The sequence below is a fragment of the Sceloporus occidentalis genome, unplaced genomic scaffold (assembly GCF_023333645.1).
Source record: "Sceloporus occidentalis isolate IW3139 unplaced genomic scaffold, rSceOcc1.0.p SCAF_258, whole genome shotgun sequence".
NCBI lineage: Eukaryota > Metazoa > Chordata > Lepidosauria > Squamata > Phrynosomatidae > Sceloporus > Sceloporus occidentalis.
Window position 1 is genome coordinate 13,430 of NW_028317238.1, and position 17,789 is coordinate 31,218.

Sequence of the window (17,789 nt, forward strand, 5' to 3'; positions counted from 1 at the left end):
GACATCACATTTAACACTTTGGTCGCCAGGCTGGACACTGGTCATGTATTCTAGTCCAGCCACAAAAGTGTTAAAGGCTAATAAAGGTTTTTTTGTTTGTTTTTTTTTCTTTAAAACCTTTTGAGTGCTGGAAGGAAGTTAGCTCCCCTTCCCCTGCAGATCTCAAAGGGTTAAGATACCTTTCACATTCAGTACAGTGCATTTATCGCAGACAAAGGCAAATTCACCCCAAAATCTCGGGCCATTTATAACCAGAACACACCATGGGCAAAAATTATCTTATATACGTAGACAAGGAAAGTATCAGCGGCAACGAAACCTCAGTTCTGATATGTGCGAGAGAGGGGAAACCCCCCCCCAAAAAGTTTATATTAACCTTTTTCAGCGACACCTCGTCTTTTTTTCTTTACTCCCATTTAACCCACATTCTGCCGGGTAACAATAACCCAGTAAAATGAGGAAGAGGGCTGCCCACCGACTCACGGTACACGTAGCCCGAAAACGTTCCTTGATCATCTGTCTGCAGTCGGCGTTTCAGAGGCAAAAGGTTTGACACATAAACCATCATTCAAGTTCGACCAAAAACCAACAAAATAAAAAAAACAAAACAAAACACCACATTTTGGATTCTGCATTCATGTCGGTCATTCCACCTCGCTCTCCCTTCTTTTGGTACCTGTAACGAAACAGAGGTCATGTTAGTAATCTCCCTGCGGAAAGGGTTATATACATTAGCTATAGAATTATTACAAAAGCATCTCTAGCAACACCAATTAGTACTAGCAAGGATCCGGTACTAAAGGAACGTACCAATCCCAGCTTACACTTAGCTCCTCCCACCCTGGGGTGTGTCTAAGGTCTGTTCCACCCGTATACATCATCCCAGCAAATGAGAGACTAACGGAGATGTCTAACGTAGCGTTAAAAGTAACACTGTTGGACGGTACCTGCTGGAGAGAGCACCAAGGCTTGAAGAATATCAGACAGAGATATAATTCCCACAATGCTATCTGCTTCATTTACAACTACCAGTCTGTGCACCTGTAACAGGAAGAACCACAAGGGTTAAAAACAGAAACAAATAAACAAGCCAGGTACATATCTACGCAAGAAGCCTGTAAGACACGTGTACCTTGCGATGGGTCAATAACACACGAGGTGCCATCATACCAGAAGACTATAAGAAATGGAGCATGGATAGCGATCATCTCGAGTTAAAGGGACACTCCAGCCATCATTTGAGTTGACGAATTCATTGGTTATTGGAGTTTTTCCTTTCTCCTCCCCCAGCTGCAAGCAGGGGTCATACCTCCGTGTGCTTCCCGCACATGCTCAGTACAACTCCCATTCAAGCCAATGGCAGCAGCCAACATCACGTTTGCTACCCGTTTTGTGGTCATTCATCTGATCGGCTGCTATGGAAGTGCTGCTGAGCATGTGCAAGACCTTCACATACGAATGCCTGCTTTCGGGGAGCCACAAGACCGTTTTCCAACCCCAGTTCCTAAATAATGCATTATCCAATTAGCATGCAATAAAATGCAATAACTCCAACATGCATTAAAATAAAAGTGCAGAATTTAGGGACTAGAGACTGTTCTTTCTATGGCTTTTGGGGTCTTTGTGAAACAGTCATTTTTCCCAATTTAACAAAATTAAATTAACTTCAGGAGGTATATAGGTTTGTTATAATACCCATGCAGCTAAATGAACAGGTGGAAACCTAGCTAAAAATAGTCATTCATTAGCTGCACGCGCGGCCTTTAATTAAGAGTCAGCCGAAATCAGATCTGCACCCATCCGCCGGGGCGATCGAATGTGAAGGAGGAAGAGACCAGCAGCATTTGGAAAGCTGGAGAGAGGGAGAATATGCTGATGCCTGGTCAATTATCGCCATCATCTGTGCCTAGACAGGACCCTTTAATTAAAGCGCGGGGACCCAAACAGTCCCGCAGTTCTGCATCTGTCCTGCAGATGGCAGTGGAATTTGTACCCCTGCGCTGGCTCTTTGTCGCGGTAATGAAGGAGCAGGTAGAAGGTACAGTCTGGCAATACCATCAGACACTGTGGAGTCATGAGAAGAAGCGCATGAACAGAGATCTGTGGCCCTGCGGTCACGGGCCCCTCCTGCTACTTGCCGGACAGCAGAGCAAACCGTACATGCGCTCTTACTGTGCAACAGCACCCAGTGTGGGCTATTCAAAAGAATAAACAAAAAACACACGTTTATATATTTTTTACGCTTTCATGGTGCAGCATAGGTAGAGAACAAGTTATTAATATCATGTTTGTTTAAATAGCACCAACAGATGCTGCAACATCGTACAAAGGGTTATACAGACTAACAGAAACAGATAGGTGGGGAGGGGCTGTGGTTGAGTAAAATATTATAGCGCCATCTGGTGGTTGAAAAGAGCAGGACAATAAAACACTGATTTTTAAACCACAAACATTTTCAGCTTATATGGCAGTAACCTATCAGAGCCTGCTTTTTGTGTGTCACATGACAATTAAGCATTCCCAGAAAAAAAAATAAATAAATAAAAAAAAAAGAGTAAAGCAAAAATTACTAGGAATGATGGTTCTAAATTAGATTTTGGAAGTTTTCAGTTGAGCGGAGTACCTGGAACGGCTAAGCCGTCTCCGTATTTTCTAACGCCTTACCTCGGCTTTCACTATTCGGTCCACAATAGTCTCCAGTGTTTCCGACTTACTACATTTCACCACACCTTCAAAGTACTGCGAGCGGTGCTCGAGCGCCTGCGTCACGGTGATGTCTAGATTATTGTACGTCTTTTCAGCAGCAAGGTTCTGAAAATTAATGAGGCGTCTGTCAATCAAAAGTATTATCGTTTATTAACTGGTACATAATACCACATCTGATTAAAAAAAAATAAAAAAAAAATGTGACTACATGGCAAGCAATGGAACCTCCAATAACCCAGCTAATTAACTCCAAAAAATCAACAATAAAGTAACTTAAGAGGCGAGTGATAACTTAATGGGGAGGAATAAAGTTAATATGGCTGCTATTGCTAGTGAAGTATGTAATAAAGAAATTTGCTCCCTTATATAATGAAACAACTGATGCATGCGGCATATTATTCAACTCGGGGAGGAAATCCTTAGTAAAATGTGGGTGCGCTAAATATGGAAAAGGGTGTGTGTGTGTGAACAAAAGATATAGTAAATAGGCTAAAAAATTACCGGTGAAGAAGGGGTTAAGGAAATAATTGCGTGATGTTGCAGCTTCACACTTGTCAACGTGGGGGAAAAAAAAACCACCCACTAAATTCTCGGCTGCAAAAATCAGGAAATAACACAAAAAGAATCGGCTTCATGTGACGCGAGTAAAGCTGCAGCTTCACAGCTGACACTCTATTTAGAATAAATACAAACCTTTCAGCCCATCTAGTCTGATATAAAAAAAAAACCTTACACTTTATTTAGCCCTTTATCTTGTCCTAGATTCAGGATAGACATACGCCTATCCACACGCACATATACACGACTGGGGATAATCCCTACCACTTCTGCTGGGAGGCTGCCCCGCTTAACCACCACCCACAGTGGATATTTTTTTTTCACATAGTTAAAAATCGACTCTGAGTAGACCGATAAGAGTTATAAGAGTTATGCTGGGGTTTAACTTGAGGGAAAGGTCTCCTGTCGCAGCCGTCTATCAGCGTTTATCAGGTTTATCTGTAGACGTGAAAGACGTGGCCTGTGTTTTTTTAGTTTAAAGGTGAGTTTCCTTGGAGCCGTCAGCACGTTACCTACACTAACGATCGTTAGTTAATAGCACACACTAATCAGAGCCGGAGTGTACTTAAAAATATTCTTACAATGAAGATACTTACAATTACATCAAACTTGGAATAAATATCTACAACTTTTCCTAAAAAAAAAAAAAAAAAAAAAAAAAAAAAGAGAAAATGTAGAATATTAGTAATTAGTTATTTGCAAGTAATGGACAAACGGCTCTTAATGAGGACATTTTCAGGGACGGCCAACAGACGCGGCCATTAAACTTATTTTATGCATCGCATTGACAAATATGGTTATTAATTTGTTTGATTAATAATAAAATCTTTAGTGGAAGTAATAAAATTAGAGATTTGCTAAGGTTTTTTTTTTTTTTTTTAACACACTGGAGAGTACAATAAATATTCAGTCTCGGTGGAACAGCACCTTTAAGCACCACGGAATATTCATGAAACCCATACTTTTATTTTCATGGGGCTCCCCTCGGTACCCATAGGCTCTGAAATGTAAATGAAACATGGCTATAGGGGGTCCGTACCGGACTCGTCCACAACGGGTAACGCAGACACTCTTCTTTCCACAAATATATTCAAAGCCTTGATGATGGGAGTGTGCGGATGAATGAAGGCAATGTTGTGGTACGTTCCTATTCCCAGCTCCTCCAAGTTCTGCTTCATGAAGGCCGGCTTCGGCATCTCCGACACCTACAAAAAAAAAGGAAGCCGATTCGTGAGACCGAGGCGTATGATATATAAAGCATACGTGCCCAGCCAATGGGAGGCTTACGTTTTAATCTAAAGGGTCAGGAGAGCTCCCAATTCTTTGATGAACTCCTACGAACTGAACTCTGAAAGGCTGTGGCATTCTACTTGTACAGCACCGTGGCGTATTATGGCGCTATATAAAACAATAATAATTTAGATAATAAAGGGACACACTAACCATCACATGCACTTTAATACATAAGACAGCTGCATGGCCCATTTTCATGTTTGTGGTGTCTCTTTTACAAATGCATTGGAGGGGGGGGGGTCTATAGAATATTTAAGAAGACATCGTCAGGGGACGTTAGGAGTCTGGCAATGTATCCCAAGATTGATATGAAATGTTAATATCCGGGGGGGGGGGGGAATTTGTGATTTAGAAGTTTTTGTCTCAACAGGAAAATTCAGTCGCATATGCAAATTAACTCAGCTTAATTTGCATATACAGATGCATTACCATGTCACAAACTATGTTTACACCCATTGTTCTTTTGATCTATACATTTTTCTTAAATTCTACAAGCACAGCACACGCATGTTGGGATTATTAATAAACGCAACTCCTATGAAGCATACCGTGGTAGAAATAAACGCTGGATGACCTGCAGGCATGGCCGTAGGAACCGGGGGGGACAGATCCCCCCCCCCAGTAACTCATGCGGGGGGGACCGATAATGAAGAAATCCCGCCAGGGCCGTAGGAACCCCCCCCCCAATAGAAACGCCGCAAATGCGGCCCGCGAGACCTCGAGGTGTGGCCCGCGTAAGATCGGCAGCCAGGGCATCCGATCTTACGCGGTCCGCACCTCGAGCCCTGCTACTTACCTGTGGGAGGGTCTTCTGTACTGCACAGAGGAAGCGGAACCCAGCAGAGTTCACGTGACATCACATCCTGCATCCTCTGTGCAGTACCAGAGAACGCAGAGGGAGGCCGCGCCCCCTGCTGAAGTCTGTGAGCGGCATCGAGGAGCTTCAGTGCAGGTAAGGGGGTGGGGAGGGTGTTTGAATCAGTATGCGTGATTGAGGGAATGAATCTGTGAATTAATGAGTATATGAATTAATGAGTGTGTGTGTGATAGCATGGATGTGTGCTGGAACCTAGGCATGATGGGACTGTGATTGCTGTTAGCAATCACACTCCTATCATGCCAAGTCAGCCAGTACATGCTGAAACCTAGCTATCTGCCCCCCTTGTGTATTGATGCTGCCAGCAATATGGGGTCTGCACATCACTTACAGCCACCCTGTACACTCCTATCATGCCAAGTCATATTGCTATTTTTTTTTGTCCAATTGTGGTGTGTTGCTTTTATTAAAAATGTGAGGTTTTATTATTATTTTTAAAGGTGGGGGGTTATTTTCGGTTTTGGCTAAGTGAACCTTGAATGTTTTGGTCCACAATTTTCATTTTGGTGCATCCCTAGAATAAATAGAACGATTTCATTTTTAATTATCCAAACCTTATCCAAACCTTTCTAGGCCCAGAAATCAGTGAGAGGAAAAGTAAAGGTTTTGTGTCATTTACTTTATGTTAATCTGCATATTTTATTAAAGGCCATATTTTCTCACATTGAAAAATAAGTGCGGCCATCGCACGGATACAATTCTGATTAAGTGGCCCACTGCAGAAAAAACTTGGACACCCCTGGGGTAGACAGTGAGAAGGGGGGGGGGTAGGGAGAGGGTAGCTGGTGAGAAGTGGGCGATAGGCAGAGGGTAGCTAGTGAGAAGGGGGGTAGGGAGAGGGTAGATAGTAAGAAAGTGTGAGAGGGGGTAGATAGTGTGAGAAGGTGGAGAGGGGGTAGTGTGACAGGGCCAGGCTAGCTGGCTCATGCGTCATATGAAGTTTAGCCGGGTCACAGAGCACTTTTGTGTCCGGTTCCGTATACCGTGACCCGGTAATATATTATATTGTGTATTATTGTGTAACCGGCCCAGAGACTGATGTGGCTTCAGCTCCAGCCTTCAAGGAGACGATCCTGGCTGGGGCTCTTAATCAGCCAACACAGCCCTGTCTGCCCAGACGGCCCCCGCACTACAGGGGGGATAACACAGGTGGGGGAACCCATTGTATTCTGTAATCCCCTCACCTGATACATCCCCTGTATACTGATGGGATTTGTGATGGGATGGGGGTGATGGGATTGGGGGTTGGGTTCGGTACACATTGCATTGAGATTGTATATAAGTTCTGTGTGTTTGTAATAAAGAGAGTTCTTCTTGGTTTACTACGAATGGTGGTCTGGATGATCCGTGGATAGCTGAGTGCTATCCGTATGAGGGACTGACTGGTGATTCCTCAGCCCTCAAACAGGGGGACCCAGCCTTGGGTACGGTGACCCTGTAACAGGTAGATAGTGTGAGAAATGGGGAGAAAGTGGGGATCTGATGGGGGGGAAATGCTGCCCCCCCAGATTTTTAGGGGTTCCTACGCCCATGCCTGAAGACACGTTTTATTTAATGCTCCCGGATGGTGTATTTAATTTCCTCCTTGTCCTGAATAAAAGCAGGTTAATAACCTGATCTTTTATGACATCACAAGGCGTGACCCAATTAGCCGGGGAGCGGAAGGCAGAGGCCCAGCTGGTCGATTCGCCGCTCCCAGCCGCCTGTCCGGGGGTAATACGGGTTACAGGTGGCTGCTGGGATGTAGTATACTGCCCCGCGGTAATCTCCAAGGCCTTGATTTATAACACACAGCTATCAGCTGCAGACAAGAAATATGACAGCGCATCGTGTTACGGGGGGGGGGTATCAGCCTTCAGACGTCTCCGGGACCTTTATCCGGATCCAATGCCATAAACGAGACAGAAGATAAGACGCGGTGATTGGAAGTTTCAGCAGACGGCAGGAAAACAACCATATAAAAAGTTACGCTGCCACCGTGATCAGCAACCTCAAGCGGTAAAGGGGCAATTACATACCCCACGGAAGTAACTTTAAAGGGCAGAGAACAGATGGATACTGGAGTTTTTAAAAATGAACCCATTTGTAAAAGAGGTTCAAGGGTTTTATTGGTGTTACCAGAGCGAAATGTTATAACAGGCAAAACTAGAGCGTCAGGGGCTGAGATGCAATGTAGGGAAGTTTCACTTTACTGAGAGGGTGGTAGTTAAATAGAACAGCCTCACGACAGATGTGGTAGAGGTTTACAGGTAAAGGAATGCGCGGGATAGACATCTGGCTCTTGAATCTAATACGAGACCGACGTCTGATTAAGGTTTGAGTCTTTACGCCTGGAAAAACAGGCGACTGCATAGGGCTGATCTGCCGGCTAATTCTATGGCTACTACTGAGATCACAGACCCCAATTCTAAATGTTCCTGAATGTCAGCATTTGTTACAAATCAGGTGGAACATTTGCTTCACTGTATTCAAGCAACAGAACTTCTTAAGCTGCTCTTTGATTTGGTCTAGAATACTAGCCAGACCAGAATCGCATAGGATTCTTTTTTAACTTTTGTCAAAGGTTCAAAAGTTTAGGGTCACTCAGCTATTTACATCGAAAACAAGGACATTTCTGGCTGTAACATAATTACAAAAGGTTTTCTAAACTTTTAAACTTGGATTAGCGAACACAAAAAGGGCCATTGGAACACAGGAGTGATGGGAGTGATAAAGGGCATTTACGACATTAACTCCGCCTGCGCTGGATTTCTGATCTATTTCATGTTATTTTAATGGACAGAAATTGCTTTTCTAAGTGACCCCCAAACTTTTGAAGGGTAGTGTAACTAATAGGATAAGGACAGATATTTAAAAAAATAATCTATAGTTAGATGCTGATTCAGCTTTAAATCTTGATCTTATTTTCATTGATTTATAAACTATAACAAAAAAACAAAAAAAACCCAAACATTGTTACTCACAAAAAGCTGAAGGAACTTGAGGATTCTCTTGTGGGTGAGAATATAAAGTGCGTTTCCACTGACCGGGTCGATAACAGGCAGTCTGTGGATTTTGTTTTTTATCAGTGAATACACTGCATCATAAAGGCTGTGTAAAGAAATAAAATACATTAGCCATCGATACAGTCCTTTATTTCGCCCCCCCCACCCAGATCTGCACTGCAGCCACTACAAAAGGAGCTTAGATTTAAAAGATTGTAAGCTTGCGAGCCGAGCCTCTCCACCTAATGTATCGGTTTGTCTTAGTCTGTCAATTCTCATCTTGTCAGACCCCTTGAATATAAATATATATGTATTGTAAGAAGCGCTACGTAGATTGTTGGCGCTATATAAATAAAAGATAATAATAATAATATTAAAGGGGCTGTTCCACCTGCCCTGCCGCATTTAACACGTTCATAAAGAAATCTAGCAGTAGAAGCAACACTCCTAATGACTTCCCAGAACCAATTCATCACTCATGTAAAATGTTGCATGACTTTTTTATGATTAATCCTCCATAGGAAAGAATAAAATGTTCCCCCTAAAGTGGAACAGCACCTCTAAAAGGCATTAAAAGTCACGGGCCGGCACTATTAAATTAACAAATGATAGCAGGGCATAACCTCTACGTTTTAGGAACCATATAAATTTTTTATTTTTATGAAGCCCGGGGGTTAACTGAGCTCCCTGCGTTGGTAAAGAAAAGGTGACAAGTGTTCCAAGTGGTTATCAAAATTCTTCTTCCTCCGCACCGCCAGCCATAGGCCAGGGCAAGAATCCCCCCCCCCCAAACACGTTTTGTATTTCGGGCTTCATGAACCCCCACTTGGCCTTAAACCCAGAGGACCAAGCTTTCCCCCGTCACAGGTACTCGCTCGATCTAAGCCGGTAAAGATTTATCATCTTAAATGTACTGGAACCGTCAGACAGCCGCAGGCTATAGAAACCGATGTTACGAGTTCCACGGCGTTAATCTGCCTCCGGTAACTTATGGCGGGTAAACGAAAGAATCAGGTTTTTCAACGTGGTCATCTCCGACACCTCATTGGACAGACCACGACGCAACATTGTATCCTGCACCCAAAACGTAACGATCGCGGTGAATACCGGCTCACAGCGATACTTATTATTCAGCAGCTTATTGGCTCCTGAGAAAAGAGACCCCCCCTTGATGAGACGACGTTTCATCTCAGTCAAACCTTACCTTGCATCCGGAGTGATGTTCACCAAAGGTTTAAATGTTTCTTGCAGATACAGTTCTGTAAGAAACCAGAGCAGAGAATGTCAGCCAATCAGCAGGCCGGTGCTGGAGAACGGCGAGCGGAATATCCAATGACATAAACCGCAAAAATTCATAAAAAATAAAAAAAAAATTCCCTCTGCTGAACACTAACTGCAGCGTTTCTAGTTCTGCTAAATGCCTTAAAGCTTTCCCACAAGTAATGTTAGGACGTTTTATTTTACTGAGAAAGTCTTAGATAAATGGAAGAGTCTCCCAGCAGAAGTGGTTGAGCCAAATAAAGTGAGGGATTTTAAATACATACAGGACAGAAATAAAATCTATCCCCACTATGGGGCCGGATCCAGGACTGGTAGGGGTTTGGATCCTTCACATCAGGAAAAAACGCTGCCGTCAAATTCTATGTTTCTAATTTTGCCTTTATAACAAATTCTAAATGAATGTAAGCCACATAAAATAGATTTCAGCCCATAATTAGATATGATGAATTTGCTTTTCTTACATTAAAAAGAAATATATATAAATAATTGGAGTTGGCGTATAATTCAACGATAAATACCTACCCCTCCAGGTTTCTATCTTGTGTTCTTCTAGTTCATAAATCTGTACCTGTAATCAGTGAATATAAATACAACAATAAATTATAAATCCTACAGAATATAATGCCGAGAAATACTTAAGCTTGTCAGACCTCACACATACAATACAGTATATTGATACGTTTGTGAACATTAAAATAACATGAAATAGATCAGAAATCCAGCGCAGGCGGGGTTAATGTTATAAATGACTATCTTTGTTGGAAACGGCTGATTTTCAATGGAATCCCTTCATAGGCGTACAGAGGCCCTTTATCACTCCCATCACTCCTGTGTTTCAATGGCCCTTTATCACTCCCATCACTCCTGTGTTTCAATGGCCCTTTATCACTCCCATCACTCCTGCGTTTCAATGGCCCTTTATCACTCCCATCACTCCTGCGTTCCATGACCCTTTATCACTCCTGTGTTCCAATGTCCCTTTATCACTCCCATCACCGCTGTGCTCCAATGGCCCTTTATCACTCCAATCACTCCTGTGATCCAATGGCCCTTTATCACTCCCATCACCCCTGTGCTCCAATGGCACGTTGTGTTCACCGATCCAAGTTTAAGTTTAAAAGGCTAATTGACGGTTAGAAACCCTTTTGAACGGCAGTGTATGTTGGTATCATCGGGTTCTAGGACCCCATAGATATACAGTATTTTAGTTGTTATACACGCGATCCACAAGTAACGAGGAGCAGAGTATAACCAAGAGTATAGAAAGAAGTTAAAATTTGAATGAAATGATTGCCGCATTTTGCTACTTACCATCGGGGATTTGTAGTATCGATGCAAAATATTTATGAAATCTGTAATTGTTAACATACCTGGGAACAGAGTGAATGAATAAATCAATCAGAAAGGATGCTTTAGGGTTATCATGATATATCACAACACATAGGACTATACAATATATACATTTTTACGGCTTATCTGTATGTAGGGAATGGGCAGCTAACGCCTTTCTGCTGCTGCCATAGAACTACAATTCCCACAATGCTTAGCAAGTGCTTTTTTTTTTTTTCTGGATGAGGGTCATGGGAAGTGCAGTTCAATAGCTGGAGTGCTATATATTTATAATAAATAAATTAGTATTAATCTGATGCAGCGTCTGAAAGACACCAACACACTGAAACTGCATGGCAGCCAAACAGTTAAATATCTTGCTCCAGAAATGCCCCAAGGGTAAATTTACACCCGGTAGTGTTGATAGTGAACTTGGCAACAGCTTTTTAACCTTTTTGGTGCCAGAGGACCGAGGGACGCATCGCGTTTCTTAGACATGTGGAACCCTCCGGCAAACTTTTTTTTTTTCCTTTTAATCATCTTTTTCCAAGACGTTCTCCCAACCCACATTCCAGATCAGAGCAGATGCGTCTTTAAAGAGCGTCTCCATGGCGGTAATTTACTCTCCCGGTAGATGTGCGCCGAAGTATAAAATTAGCTGCCACTTGGATGGAAGGGAGAATTTATACTAAATACAGATCCGGACGGCTCTCTTCCTTCCCACCCCCATGCCAAGGAGAACAAATCCCAAGAGCCTGCAACGTTGGGGTCCTTAGAGTCAGCAGATGGGGCCACAGATGTAATGTCCCGAGCGAAGAACACAAAAGCTTGGGCTGTTCTACATCAGTCTTTTTACTTCTCATTCAAAAGGTTGAGGACACAAGCTAGGCCTTCGATTGGTGCAGATCTCTATGCGTAATCTATATAGACACGTCTGGAATGATGGGAATTGTAGTCCAGCAGTAACCTGTTTAATGAAGTTATTCACTGCATATATGATTATGCGGATATGGATTATATTGTTATAATTTATGCACGGTGCTTACCTACAAAACTCTGATTTTTCGTTTCCCACAGAGGAGCAGCTCGGACGCCATTCGCCACTAATGCAAAAAAGGCTTTTTTTACCTGGAGGAGATGATAAAATTAGTCGGTGCATTAACAACACACGCCATTCACATAATAAGACGCAAGGCATGTCACTTGCACTGGGGTTCAGAAAGCGAATACAGTACAGGGAAGCCCTGCAGTCGACAAGCGATGTGCCGGCTCGTATACCCCGGTGTACACGAATATCTTGTGACCCGATGAGTGGAGAGATTGTCATCGACAAAAATTTAAAAGAACAATAAATGAGATTGCGAAGAGCCCCCCCCCAAAGACACATCTTGCAGGGGGAGTCAGAACAAGCAAAGCTGGGCCTGTACAAACCAGACACCTTTTTAAGGTGTACTTGGTGTTCATAGCTGCAGCACAGGGAAGTGTATGTATTGTATGTAAAGAGGGATACGTTGTGTAAGTTGTGTGGGTAGATCCTTGGGGGCAGGACTATCACCAAAGTGAGCACCAATCAAAACACAGCTATGCGCAAGGCTGGAGACACAGGAGAGAATCTATGAAACGAACAGATGTTTGATAGATTCAAAGGAAAAGTGATATGGACCCAGCCCTGTACCCCAGAAAACAATAAGAATGGAGAGGGGATGCAAACCTTTAATGTGATTGGTTAATATTAACCTGTAACCTGTACCAGCACGTGCAGGCAAATACAAATAACTAATCTTCTGGCAGATGCCGGCTGCTTCTTTCGTTCGCGACTTCTGCTACATTTTATCACTTCCATCAGCGACAACCGCAGACATGACTAGCTGAGCACAGAGGACAGCCAGCTGTTGCAGCTACGCCAAAGGAGAGCGACCATACAAGAAAATAAAATCTGTACTCACTTGTAACGTTGTGTCAAACACAACAAGTTTGGAGCTGGTCGGGACGATGTCGTAACACTTGTGCGATTTCATGAAGCGCATGTAGATGTCACTTTCTGATTCTTCGACAGCTGCAGGGGACAAAATATCCTCACATTAGTCGGTGCTGGAGCTCACATCCACCCATTAATCCCCCTACGGATGGTATTGTGGTAACAGATTCAAATGTCCAAATCAACCTGCAGCCAGGTGAGGAAGGTTTAAAAGGCAAAGAGTTGGAAAAATGAATCCTATTTTGGTTAAAAAAAAAAATAAAAATTAAACTTACAATGATAAAAATGATTAAAATGTTGGGGTGACTGGCGCCCTAGTGGGCCATCTTTGGCCATGTGGTCTGACCTGGATGATCTGCCGTGGAGGATGGTATCAGCCCATAACGTGTCAGACAGACAAAGTACAATCGGCCGGCTCGGGATCTGTCAAGCTAGAAGCGCTGGCGAAAAAATACCCGTCTTCGCTTAACATTGTTGTGGCCCTCGCAGCATAATAAGGGCCTGATAAAGAAGCTGGTATTCCGCTCTGTGCCTCTACTACCCCCCTTGTTTATTACTACAGTTTAATCATTAAAGCATTTTACCCTCTGAAGCCTCGGGCGCAGGGACGGCACGGCCAGAACTCACCGCTTCCCACCGCCAGAACGGCCCAAAGCAACGCGCCCACCGGCTCCCTCTTACATCGATATCGGAGACCATCCGTACGCGGTTACCGTATACCATATTCATCGCTTGTTTGGAAATAGGGACAGATCTGCTTTAAACTAGGAGCTCGACGCTGGTCCAAACCAGCTCCGGCAAGCAGGACGGCAGCCTTTGCGATGGATAACCGCTTCTTAAGACGTGACGGCGGTAAATCATTAACAGTAGGAGAGCCGGGGAGGTGACGATAATATATTCGGAATTATTCCGATAGCAATCTTTGGGTTATTGGGTTATGTCGAGTATTCAGCACTGTTATTCTCCTCCGATCGCCCCCAACTTCTGTGTCAGTGTCTGTATTGTATGTATAAAGACTGCAAGCAGTCGCCGCCGGAAGGGAAAGGAGGAAAAGTCTGATGTTTTATAGATTTCCCTTAAAAATATTAAATTTAAATGTCCACTATTATCATTTCAGATTTCATTGTGGGGGTTGAGGGATTGGACATGTTGGCAAGCGTGATGTTGCAAAGTCTTATGATCCATCACAGCATGCGGGGGGCATAGATGAAAACCACAAACCTACTTCGCCAAGCAACATGCCCAAAAGTGCCACCTGTGCCATCTGCCCCCCCAAACCGCTTGCCTGTGCCACCAGCTTGTGAATGGCACATTTGCCCCAAACAGCTTGCCTGTGCCATCTGTGCCCCCAAACAGCTTGCCTGTGCCATCTGTGCCCCCAAACAGCTTGCCTGTGCCATCTGTGCCCCCAAACAGCTTGCCTGTGCCATCTGTGCCCCCAAAGCCTATTTAATTGTTCCAGATCACTTTAAAGTTCCATTTATGATGAAAATATATTATATAGAATCTAAATAAACCAATGTGACTATATACAAATTAAAAAGGCAAGGGAAAAAAAAAATAATACAGGCAGCTTTTGAAAGTGGAGGGTGAAAGGACCAGAAGGTAATAACGTTCAGACAGGACATTGATTAGATATTGATGGCTGTGTCACAGATCACAGGTTTCCTTCAGACCAAATCTCTCAGAAACCATAACCAAAAGAATGGTATGGGGACGCCCCCCTTTAAATCACAGCAGCCGTAAATTCTATTTTATGTTACTGCCGCTATAATAAAGTAACCGTTAGAATGAAGTGTATTCCAAAGCACCCGGCGCTAATAGTTTCCGCACACAGAACGCTTAGCATCGAGTCAAGCTGTCACAGAACGGCATCCGAGCGAGGCGGCCATCTGCTTAATAAGGATCTGTCAGCGGGAAATTCTCCACCATCCCTGTCGCTGAAAGAACGCGTGATCCTTTACGGAATTTACTCTCCTTTCTTCGCAGCGTCCGCCGGTCCCTGGCCCAGAAACTGTTATTACCTCGATACAGGCGATGGGGACTGATAGCGATGGCTCGGCAGTCATGGAGGGAACCGCGACTACATGACGTGTGATGGGTGTTTGCCGGTAAATGGTGCCTTGTACTACTATTTGAATTTACCCCTACAGTCATACAGAGGTTTCTAAGACTTAAATGCCCAAAAGTCAGTTTCACTAGCCGGCATTTCTCTACTATCGCGGTAGGGCTGATACCCCCCTTGGAGGAGGCAGCAGCCGAGAAGTTATCTTTTGAGGGAAACAAGGTGAAATTTACCAATGAATACATTATTTACTGTTCTGGACCCTACAATTAGGTCTCTAGAACGTATTCAGGTATTCCTTTACAGATGGGGTGGTAGGTAAATGGACCAGCCTCCCACCAGAAGTGGTAGATGCTAATTCAGTGAGGGTATTTAGACATGCGCGGGATAGGCATCCCGAGGCCAACAACTGATTAAGGTCTTTACAGCAGGAAAAATGGGCAACTAGATTGGGCCGAATGGGTCTGATCTGCTGTTAAATTCTATGTATTTTGGGGGATTGTAAGGGTTTATGGAGGTTAAAAGGAACACAAAAGACAAGGTAGGAAAAAGAAAGGAAGGAGGAGGCGACCGGAGCAGACTCGCTTAAAGTGGTTCCGTTGCAATAAAACAGAAGTATATGTTGCATGAACAATTTTTAAAGCTATACCCAGCTGTGCTGCAGACCAAAAGTACAGATATTATATTGGGGGGGAATAATGGATGCATGAAACATGGGGGCCGCTACTATTTTATACAACAAGGGAAGGGGCTGAACGGGGAAGCATAAGATAAAGCAGGCACGAAAGAACACTCCGGGCCGAAGCTTGGATGTTCCGTACCGTAAGGGAGCAGAGGAGCCTCACCAGACAGCAGGGGGAGGAAAAAATGATAAATCAGAGCACTAAATATAGGCTGAGAAATGAAACGTCTTCCGTGCCAGCTCCATACATCACGCCCGCGGCTAAACAATCATCTGCAGTACGGTCCGCACCGCCCCGGAGATCGCTTCCCAACCAGACAGCGCAGCCCTGAGCATTTACAGCACCGATCTATGCGCTGCTTCCTTGCTGCTCCGCATCCCCAGCGCAGCATAGCGGGATGCTCCTAAAGCCAAACGATTGCCTTTTTTTGCTCCTTTATGTTCATTCCATCGGTCACCGCCATGTTCCACAGAGCTGCCCGGCCCCGCGGCATCTTGTTCAGCAGGCTTAGGTGGCAGTGCCACAGACAAGTGCCAGTAAGGTTCAGTTTGGGACCCGGCAGCTGCACCAGGGCTGCCGGCTCGGAGTCAGACAGAACCTACGAAGCGGCATTTAAAAGAGGGACCGTCCGCTTTAATGCATAGGATTGCTGGGAGGTCCCTTTAAACTTACACACGGCCCCTGTTACAAATGTAATAGAATCCCTAATATGCATTTGCCCTCGCCCCCCCCCCCCAAACTATGTTCCAAGCTGGAGATGCGTCCGGCCAAACATATCTCCAGACACGTGGTATGATTATTAAATGAAACACACACTCCACTGCTCCATGAAGCCATCAGAAAGGTAAAAGTCACCGCCTGCCCTGTAAGCCCGGAGTACGAACCTTCGCAGCAACATCTAGGAACGTGTGGATTTTTTTTATTGTTTATATTTTACTTCATTTCAGTATGTTTAAAGACACTTATGCAGACATAAAAGGGTTAAATTGTTAACAACATTTCCCTTTTTCCCCCAAAAGAACCTGGGAATTCTATCATACCCATTCTATCATACCCATCTAAACTGAACCCCTGACTTGACCCATACACTGGCTAGAGATAAAGCGAACCTGCGCTCTTTGGGCTGCACTATTAATAGGAAGCCTTTTTTAATGATTTATTTCCTTTTTAAAGAAATACACCGTTTGCCTGGAATAGTTTAAGGAATATAACCGTATTTACTGCCTCAATGGTAGAGCCAACATCCCCCCTCCGATAACACTTTCTATTTGGGGACGAAGTTTCGCACGTTCTGTGCGTGCGTCACGGACCGCGCGGCTAAACGCAGTCCCGGATAACGCATCCTGAAATCGGAGGAAAAAAATAATAACAGGGTTTTTCAGGCTCTTAAGGAAATACGTTTCTATGGTCCCTGATTTCTCACCTCCTTTGCTAAGCCCTGCCGCATAACCCGGATCGTTAATATTAGAGGGACTGCGCGTACGGCTCTGTACAGGCGATATAAGTATTTTATATATAATATGTATACCGACATTTCCAAACTCTGGGCAGCACTAAAGCCCGCCTCGCTCTCCTTAAAGTTCGTCGTACTCCACATTAATGCAGCTCTGTGTCCTTTAAACATTCGTCCCACATACCAGATATTGGGGATTCTTAAATCCACTGCGCACAAGGGGTTAATCTCAATGCAAACCCCATAGTAGTGTCACCTAAGGGTGCGGCAGAAACCGGCCTCTGTGAGAAATTTAGAGGGACTGTGCGCTATAAACCCAGACAGGAGGCAGGCGGAGATTTAAAGGGACGCTCCAAACATCATATGCACGTTAATGAAGAACCCCGAGAGCCCCCCTCGCTTACAGGTCGACCCTCCGGTCTGCACCCACGTGACTTACTCATCCTCAGCCAACTCCAAATGCTAGCTGAGTGAGAGTGGGGGTCTATAGAGAGCATTCTCTTCCCTCCCCGGCTCTCCCACCACTGCAGCTTCTCCTAAAAGACTTTTTTTTTTTTTAATGGATTTCGATCGACCAAACTC

At 44.1% G+C, this 17,789-nt stretch overlaps 1 protein-coding gene across 7 annotated transcripts in view; it reads right to left on the minus strand.

The window, feature by feature from the left end:
* Nucleotides 1-644: 644 nt before the first annotated feature.
* The window catches only part of LOC149275903 (5'-AMP-activated protein kinase subunit gamma-2), an 89,083-nt gene continuing 71,938 nt past the window's right edge, over nucleotides 645-17,789 (minus strand). For all 7 annotated transcript variants that reach the window (XM_089504159.1, XM_089504161.1, XM_089504162.1 and 4 more), the window contains 11 exons: nucleotides 12,975-13,084; nucleotides 12,075-12,156; nucleotides 11,011-11,069; nucleotides 10,222-10,267; nucleotides 9,623-9,677; nucleotides 8,398-8,524; nucleotides 4,304-4,469; nucleotides 3,861-3,898; nucleotides 2,665-2,811; nucleotides 948-1,041; nucleotides 645-676 (listed from right to left, as the gene is read on the minus strand). In XM_089504159.1, the coding sequence (XP_089360285.1) occupies nucleotides 645-676; nucleotides 948-1,041; nucleotides 2,665-2,811; nucleotides 3,861-3,898; nucleotides 4,304-4,469; nucleotides 8,398-8,524; nucleotides 9,623-9,677; nucleotides 10,222-10,267; nucleotides 11,011-11,069; nucleotides 12,075-12,156; nucleotides 12,975-13,084 (956 nt within the window). The remainder of the gene's footprint in view (nucleotides 677-947; nucleotides 1,042-2,664; nucleotides 2,812-3,860; nucleotides 3,899-4,303; nucleotides 4,470-8,397; nucleotides 8,525-9,622; nucleotides 9,678-10,221; nucleotides 10,268-11,010; nucleotides 11,070-12,074; nucleotides 12,157-12,974; nucleotides 13,085-17,789) is intronic.